We start from the raw sequence: 9,286 nt of genomic DNA on the forward strand, positions 1-9,286 counted from the left end.
TCTGGTATCTTTTGGGTCAGGCTCTGTGAAGAGGACCAAGGGGGGAAGGTGCTTTTGTTGGGTGAGCATCCAGGTTGAGCGTTCTCATCCACAGCATCCAGGCTGGTGTAGGTAAATCTGGGTCTCCCTGCAAAGCCCTTTGATGGGGCTTTCACCCGCAAAGCCCATGAAGCAGTGAGTAACTTTCCCCACCCACCCCGAACTGAGCTCATGCCAGCTATGGGTGAGGAAGGAGTAAGGAGGTAGGATTTCAGCCCCACAGTGGGGTGGGCTCTGGCCAAAGAAGTGGTGTATGTTCTTGGCCAGGAGGAGTTAGGGGGCTGGAGGATTCTTGCTGAGAAGGAGGAAAAAGAATCAGCATTGTACTCCATGCTTGTGGGCCAAGATAAATGGGGAGACATCCTGCTTCCCTGTGGGGACTTGAGACATCCCCCTCCCCATCCCACCCCCAAGCTCCATCTCATGAAGCAGCACTGGAGCAAGAGCAGTAAATAATGGTATAATCTACCTGTATTAGTGGGCCCCATGATCCCAGGGAATCTATTGCTGCAAGTCTGGCAACATTGTCTGACTTTGCCTGTGCTAAGGAGAGTGAATGACCAACTGCACAGCTTTATGCTTCATACAAGAGACGGTACATTCAGCAGCAGAGTGACACATGAGGGCACTGGCTCGGTTCCGATTTCAAAGGAAGAGTGCCACCTGCTGAATTACCAATGCCACTTTCTGCAGCAAGTGTGCACTACTTGAGCTCTTCCCTCTAAAGCACAGCAGATCCTACAGGTTCATGGTGAAAAGTGACACTGTGTTGTGCTCCAGGTCACAATTGACTGACCTTGGACAAGACTCACTTAAGCAGGCCTCTTCCTCTGCTGTTTCTAAGGGGACCCCAATTTGTGTTTCTCTCTAAGGAAAGAACTACTCTGGCACCTCTAAATCCAGTCACTGAGGAGAGGAACGTCTGCCTCACAAGGCTCTCTGTTCATGAGGCTTTCCTCCTTTGGGCTGTTTGGCCTTCCACATTTGCGAGTGGAGTCAGCATCAGAATCCCTCTTCTGTCTCTGTGGCTCCGTTTAGCGCTGCTCCTCTGGCATGATGGAGAGTGTGCGATTGCTGGAACTTAAGCTAAATGCCTGAATTTAATTAAATAACAGCCTTATCATTAGTAATTGCTCTTGGTATTTTTATTGCAATAATCTGAATCCTGGTGAGCTCACTCGGCATTAGCATAGCTATGATAAGTGCTTCTCCGGAGTCTTCCCTACAAACGAATGAAGTGATACTCAGCCTGGCTTGGAGCTAGTTACACTGAAAGCAGCAACAGCCATGCAAAGATCTTGTCAGATCTTCCCAGCCTGGGGCTTGTGGCCTGAGTCTCCCAAGCACAACCACAGGCACCACAGCTCTATAGAATAGAGGCCAAAGAGATGTGTTTCTAGTCCAGGATGGTGGCAGCTGTAGGAGTGAGATGCTGAGACAAGAGTGGTCCTGGGGTTAAGGCACTGGACTAACCCCCCATCCTGCATGACCTTAGGCAAATCATTGAATTTCTTTGGGTGAAATCCTGTCCCTGTGAAGGGATTTTCACTAGAACTGGGCTTGAATCCTTTGTGGCTCAGTTCCCCATCAGTAGAATGGGGATAACAACATTGCTTTACCTCCCAGGGTATGGTGAGGATAAATGAATCAATGTCTGAGGCGGTCAGATATGACAATGATAGGGACCGTATAAGTACCTAGCTAGGAAGAAGTCAACTGGACGGAAAGTCTTATGCTGTTTGATTTTCCATTTTGTGCAGGTGTGCTTCCCGCCTGCACTTCTGCCAAGGTGACCCACACAAGCCCACACTATTCCAGTCCTTGAACTTGTCACCACTTTTGCCAGATTGTGTCCATGGTGGAACTAGAAGCTGTACTCTAGGAACATATTAAAAGATGGCACCTGGGCTACTGTGATCCCTTGCTGGGAGACAGCAGTTCTGACATCTTTTGGGCCAGGTTCTATGAAGAGGACTTGGGGACAGGGTGAGGATGGGGCATCTGAATCTCTGGGAGGCATGTACAGGTAGAACCCAAGTAGTGCAAGTTATGCTTGTGAGCCTGCAGACCAGTGAGGATGCTCTATAAAACACCTTATCAGCAATTTAAAATTGACCATTGATGGTTTTGTTTCAGGGAAGAGGGGACGTATATGTTCAGACTAATATGTCTCAGTAGCCTCCCTCATCTACTGAGCTCCAAGTAAATTATCAAAATTTGTCTCTGAAAGGAAAGAATTGGGTTTCTTTTCCTGCAAACAAATGAACAAACAACAGTTCAGTGGAGATACAGGAAGGAATAAAATGGATGCAGCCACCTTGAGGTGCTTGCTTTTCACTGAGTGGACTTAAATGTCCTTTACAAAGCGTGTCTTTCTCACCAACAGAAGTTGATCCAATAAAAGAAATTACCTCGCCCACTTGTTTCTCTGGATAAGAGGGTAGTCCCATAACTAATCTCAATGATGGAGCGGGATGTTTAGTGCAGAGCACAGGGGGGATGCAGTGTCACCCCATAAAAAGGGACAATAAAGTTAAACACCCTGAGTGCAAAAATAAGATGGGAATGGTCTCCCGCGCATACAGCATTTGAATTTCGGTAACCTTGTTTGTTTTATTGAACCGAGGCAGTTTGGTGTAGGTGCCTTTCAGGGCTGCAGCTGAGATCAGATCAATCAAGAAATGAAATTCATGTTGTGAGGCAACAACTTGTTTTGAGTGGAAGGGGCAGTATGTTATAAGGGTCAAGGAAATCCCAGCAAGGAACAGAAACAATTCCATGTTCCACATGGGCACAGCTCAAACAGCACATTTTGAACACTGAGTATTCACTACAAATGGCTTGGGGAAACTCCTTTCACTGAAATTAGCTTTATATCAACTATTGGTTAAAGACTGTTGAAAAACAAACACACATTTTTAATAACCATGAGCTACTTGTGGGCAATTTGCAAACAGAAAGAGGGCTGGATTCACTTAATCAGTCGTTCATAATGATTAATTTAACTAGTTATAGTTAAGAGATGACTCCACTCTTTGCTTATAGCAGCCTGAGCCCTGCTATCTTCTGCTATCTGAGTTCCATTTTCCCAGCAGTCCTTCTATATTTGGACCATGGACCTACAGAAAGTTGGTCAGTATCAAGTGTTGATGGAGATGGTATGAGAATAAGCTGCTGGCAAGACATGCTTCATCTTAAACCCCCTTTTACCACCCATCGCTAAGTCACTGATGGTAGTTTCTACTACTAACCCTGACATGCCCAGTTCAGCATTGCGTTCTCTGCTTTTAGGGCTTTTTAGATTCCCAAGAAGTCTTCTGAGTTGGGTAAAGGCATTATTACACGATGGGTGACTCCACTCCTTTCTGATCCCTTTGATACAGACCTATCAGACTGCAAAGGACTTTTCAGACTCTGGATTCCTGAAACAAACAGAGTAGGCTCCAGAGGCAAACATATAATGAATTACACAGCTCCTTGAGTAGATTCACAGCATTTTTATTCAATTGCTTTAAAGGTGCAATACCAAAAGTGCCTTTCTCTCTCACACACACAGACACACACTCCCCTCCATATTTGTCTCCTCTAATTGCAGTAGTTTTCCAGCTGGTACAGGGAGCAGGTGTTATGGCAGCATTGCTCAACGATTCCCCTCTTGTCTTGCTGGTATTCGTGTTGTTGGAATGGCAGTTCTTCCACTGAATTCTGCAGATGGCCATTCACTGCCAGGAAAAAGAAGAAAACCTTGTGGAATTATATATAGAATTACCTTTGACTGTTTTATCTCAGCTGGGGTACCTCTTTATAGTGATCAGCATTTCCTGTATAGAGCTGATTGGAAAATAGGGGGAAACTGAATTTATTTTCCCTTTATTAATATTGTAGCATATAGAGACCCTGTATTTAGGGTGATCAGATGTCCCGATATTATCAGGACTCTCCCAATATTAGGGGCTTTGTCTTATATACACAACTATACCCTGCTCCCCGGAAAGAAAAAAAGTGTCCCGATTTTTCACACTTGCAATCTGGTCATGCTACCTGTATTTCATGTTCCAACCAGGTTCTGTAATTCATTAGAGGGGCCATGCCTGATGGGTATTGACAATACTAAAAGGAAGAGGGTTTGGAATTATTGTGGGGGACTTGTAGAAATGGAGAAAGATCTTCTGAGCTAAATGAGGTGCCTGGCTGGTAATAGACTATTGTAAAAATGTGCTGCTCTGTTACATGGAGATGAGTTAGGCTGGAATTGCAAATATCTCAGAAGGTCCTCATCTTGTGAGCCTGAGCAAACAACTACACTGCCCAAGGGATTGTGGGCAAATGTTAGTTGTGAGGTTGGGTGTGTTGCCTCTTGAATCTTGAATAGCCTTTTCCTCTTCACTGGCTGCATGTAGCCTAGGGATGACTGGAACATGGTACATATTTATGTGTGGTGAAAAGTTTTTTGGGGGAAATGGAGGACTTTTACAAAAAAATTCCAAATTTTTCATTAACTGAAATGTTTTCAATAGAAATATTTGGCTTTTCAATGAAAAACATGGAAAACTTCAAATGAAATGAAAATTTTTGCTTGGAAGAAAAAAAAAGCAATTGTACAACTACAAAAGTTTAGATGGAAAAATTGTGACCGTTTCCATTATTGCATCACTTTCCCCTGGCTCTTTGTTTGTCTTTGTTTAGAAGTTCTCTGGGGCTCTCTGTTTTATGTTTGGAAATCTCCTAGCACAAAGGGGCTTCCTGTTCAACTGAAATTTTCCAGCCAGTCCTTTTACTGTCAAACAGAATAGCTTGGAAACAAGCCCATTCACTCTGCACCTCAGTCAGGCAGATGCTACAGTGCCACTAGCACCCAAGTGAGCTCCTGATTTCGACACCATGACATTTTTACATGGAGGAGCCTCTCTTCCCCTTGGAATGCACCTGAAATCTTGGGCTACCATGTAGACAAGCCTTGTCCTTCCTTCAGATGGTCTGTGCTCAGCCAACTGGCTGAGAAGAGCCGTGGTGCCTGTCAATACCACTTCCATGTCAGCCATTTGGCAGCATGAAGCACTTTATGAGCCTATCAGGAGCTGGGAATGGCACTGTTCCCAGCCCCTGCTTTCCAAGGGAGGAGACAAGTGTGAGCCTTCAGTGATAATTCCTACAGCATGTTGCTTTACTGCAGGACCACCCAGCCAGCCTTTGCGTTTTTTTGTTTTTTTTTTTTTTTTAAAGCTTCATTTGAAATTTGATTTTCCAGTATTTGTACAATGGGGTCCAGATCCAGGCCTGGGATCACTAGGCTCTACCACAATACACATTAATAATAATAATAATTAGCATCATTTCTTTGCTTCATACAGTTTTGCTCCATTGAAGAGAAGAGGGCTGCTAACATTTCAACAGTGTGCCCTGAAGGACAGATGGAACTATTAAGACATGCTGTGCCCTAGTTTTCTCCCTGCCAACACTTGCAATACAGACTTCCCCTTTCCTCACCGGCCACCCTGTGATGGAGAAGCATCTTCTCACTATGATTCAGCAACATGCTTCCTACACATATATACATAGCCTGCGAGTTCCTGCATAAAGAGAAGTGGTTTGCAAAGGGAAAGAAGCTGATGTGAGCTGCAGGGGAGGCAAGTGGGACTGCTGGAAAGAACTGACTTACCTAGGGGCTGCTCGAGGTCCCGTCGGGCTTTGGGAGAGTAGAAGAAGCCCCGTTCTCCACACACCAGATAGAGGGCCTCCACTAGGTGTGAGCCGCAGAGGTGCTGGTTGGCAGCAGCATGGCTGATAGGGGGGCCAGAAAGAGCAAGGAGGGCCAGGAGAGGCAGTGATCGGATCCAGAGAGCCATGACGAGAAAGGCGAGACCTAGGAAAGCTAGGAGGGGAAAAATGAGGCAGAGAGTGAGGGGGAGAATGAGCTAGAGACAGGGAGGGTGGGTAGGAGAGAGCTTAATATGAGACTTACGTCGTCGTGCATCTTAAAGCCTTTAATTCTTTTGGCAAGAGAGTCAATGCAAGGTGATGGAAGGGCCTCTCTAACAATCCCACAGAAGCATGGGTGAGAGGGTGCTTTATGAATCCCAGTCACAGGGAAACTTTGGTGCCTCCCATGTGATATTACATTAATAATAATACGTTTAAAAAAACAGCTCGTACCCAGTACGTATGGAACCCAGTCAAGTAGAAAATGGCTCATGTCTAATTTATCGCCCCCTGGCCTGTTCCCCCAAAGAACTTGACTGGACCCTAAGTGCCTGAGAATGAAATAACAGAGAACTGCTCTTAACTCCTGCACATCAGCCGCAGCTTGGAGCCTCGGGGAAGAATGCGAAGATAGCCTATGATCTCTCCAAATCCTGGGGCAGCAAAGCACTCAGGGCTCAGTGGGGCATATGGAAACCCCAGTCATATTCCCTACACCAGCGCTGGTGGGGAGAGGGCTTGTACTGTAGGAGCCACAACAGCACCTCTGCAGCAGCAGAGGACCCTCCTACAGCAGGATGACTCTTCTATGGCTAGTTATGTTAGTCATGTGGTGCTAGTTAGGGGGTGGCTACAGCACACACCAGGATTTGGGCCATAGTCTTTTGAACAGAATGCTGCAGTCATCTGCCATGTTAATCCCAAGGTGCACACAAAGGGGTGAAACAGATCTGATCAGGCAGCTTCTGCTTATCCATAGAACAGGTACAACATGTGCCATAGCGGTGCCAGCTTCCCTACCCATCCTACCAATGCATTTCAGCCAGGGCCTGGATAAGGAGGCAGCCCACAACGCCCAATTATAAGGAGCTGGGGTTTTTTTATTATTATTATTTTAGCCTGCATTTAGACTGTGGGTTTCTCCTCCTTCTAGCAGGTTGCCCCTGGCAATGAATATTTTGTGGGGAAAACACTCAAGATGGACTTTCACTGTTGAGCCTCCGCGGTCACCTCTTCCCACTTGCGGTGCCCACCAGTGCTATGAACATCACAAAACCACCATTGTTGCGGGCACTGACTAGCACCCTTGTTTGCTGTCCTAGCAGAGAGAGCACGAAGACTGACCGGCCATGGATAGGTAACCCATTCATGTCAAGTCTAAAGCTCTTGGGCAGGGCAGTGTGGGAAATTTTGATATCCCCATGCTGTGCCAATGCTGCAGATAGCTGACATCATTTGCCAGAGCTGTCAAGCCAACACCTTTCACTGGCACTACATTCTCCTAAGAAAAGGGCTTGGAAAAAAAACACAGTTAGAGGCTGAGATGATGGTGATAGAGAGGAAAATGGACTTACCTAACTAGGTGGCAGCAGGAGAAGAAGTGAGCTCTGCTTGGAGAGGCAAGAGTTGCTTTATAGTGACTTCCCTATCCTCCTTTCACTGTATTTATATCCTTTTCATTTGTCCGAACAACACAGAAATTAATCAGAGCTCCACCTTCTCAGCGATGCCCTGGCCAAAATTTTTGCTGCTTAGGCACATTAAGTCCTCTCTGCACAGTGTCAACAGGTCTTTAGGAGGGTTAAGATAGAAGCAGCAGTTTGCAGTTTCCATCTCATTTCACCTGTAGCCTGTTTTTGCTTTGCAGAAGCTCTGTCTGGAGTTGTGGTGACCCTTTTAGCAGGAGATAATGCTGCTATTAAAACTCTAACGATTACACTAATGCTGGGCAATAGGCACTGCCAGGATTGAGGGGGCCAAGTGGCTGCCAGTCTCAACAGCTGTTTCTGAAGTGTAAAATTAGAGAAAAGCAAACATGTTAATATGTTAGGTTAATTTCAGCCCACTGAGTAACTGACGATAGGCCAAGCTGTTGATGAGACTGTGCTAGAGCTAGGTGTTAAAGAGGAAAGAAAACACTTCATTAGAGGGAAGAATATCTGTATCTCTCACTCACTCTCATTCATATATATATATATATATATATATATATAAAATACTAGAAATTGGATCTTGGACCCAGAAAACGTTTCTGATGAAAATTTCTGCTGCCATGTGATTTTCTGTAGAATTCTACTCCATTGCTGGCAATTTTTAAATCAAGATTGGATGTTTTTCTGAAAGATGCTCTAGGAATTATTTTGGGGAAATTCTATGGTCTGTGTTATACAGGAGGTCAAACCAGATTATCCCAATGGTCTTTTCTGGCCTTGGAATCTATGAACCTCTTTTTTTTTTTTTTTTTTTTTTTTTTAACGAATTAGGTTCCTTGCCTTCAGGGTTCCAATGGAAAGCTTAAAACTGTGACCCAAATGTAAACCAATGCACTGGTGTCTGCAGAAAACCTGAAGGAATAGCTTGGAGAGGTGGGAGCTACCCCATTTATATTATTAGCTTGTTAATTCTGAATCCTAATGATAACATTTAGCATATTATAATGTGAGGAGAAATTAAAATAAATAGAATTTAATATCAGAATGAATAATGGAGGGGCTATTGTATTGACTACATTATTCATAGTCATAAAAACAAAAATAAAACAAATTCACCATAAGATGATACAGAATTTCTACTAGAATGCTCCAGAACGTAGGGAGCTAAGTGCAGAATTTATGTTTCTCTCTCCTCAGAATATATGGGAGTCAGGAGATTGCGGTCATTCTAGGTTTCTTAGGAGTTCATATTGAATGCATAATGGCTGCTACGTTTGCCTGTCCAGATGCTACGTTACTCTGGAAAGCACTTGTAGCATAAAAAGGTGCTATATAAAACTACACACTGCAGACAGGGCGTGGGTTTTTTTTTTATTATTATTATTCTGTACTTCCGTACTGGTATCCAAATGATACAAAATCAATAGGGGAAATAAAACCGGTGGACATCTCCGCTCCTCTTAAGAGGTTTATTACCTTTATGTCTCTATCACACAGCAATAAAGGGAATTATGGAAGATAAAAAGCATGAGGAGTAGTTGTTTGGTTCATGGTAGAATACAGGGTGGGTGAGAATGAGCAAAAGAGAGACTGAAGGAACATCATAGGGAAATCCCAGAAGGAGTTATAGGTTCAAGTGCAACCAGCTCACATGCAGGAAAGCTACCAGACATCAGCAGAAACCCCCTATGTATTTCCAAAACCACAACTTGGATAATATCTTACTCAGGGCGAGTGCAAGGAAGTTTCACGCCCTAGGCGAAACTTCCACCTTGCACCCCCCCACCAGCCCTGTGGCAGCTCCCTGCCCCCCCTCCGCCCTGAGGCGCCCCCTCCCCGCAGCAGCTCCCCCCCCGGGGAGCCGTGCGGCAGCTCCCCACCCCAGCTCATTTCTG

General features: G+C 44.9%; 1 protein-coding gene across 1 annotated transcript; it reads right to left on the reverse strand.

The window, feature by feature from the left end:
- Window positions 1-3,624: 3,624 nt before the first annotated feature.
- INS (insulin) lies at window positions 3,625-5,885 on the reverse strand. Its single transcript, XM_024208870.1, has 2 exons — window positions 5,699-5,885; window positions 3,625-3,761 (listed from the first exon to the last, which is right to left on the reverse strand). The coding sequence occupies exons 1-2, from the start codon at window positions 5,883-5,885 to the stop codon at window positions 3,625-3,627; spliced, it is 324 nt and encodes a 107-aa protein (XP_024064638.1).
- Window positions 5,886-9,286: the final 3,401 nt, after the last annotated feature.

The sequence above is a fragment of the Terrapene carolina genome, unplaced genomic scaffold (genome assembly GCF_002925995.2).
Source record: "Terrapene carolina triunguis isolate 2854851 unplaced genomic scaffold, T_m_triunguis-2.0 Scaffold171, whole genome shotgun sequence".
In the NCBI taxonomy this organism is placed as follows: Eukaryota; Metazoa; Chordata; order Testudines; family Emydidae; genus Terrapene; species Terrapene triunguis.

Bases quoted from the DNA above. Each gene is read 5' to 3' on its own strand.
- INS (XM_024208870.1), bottom strand. From the start codon at position 5,885: ATGGCTCTCTGGATCCGATCACTGCCTCTCCTGGCCCTCCTTGCTCTT. The intron at 3,762-5,698 runs GTAAGTCAGTTC...TTTTCCTGGCAG, and splicing joins GGACCTCGAGCAGCCCCTAG to TGAATGGCCATCTGCAGAAT.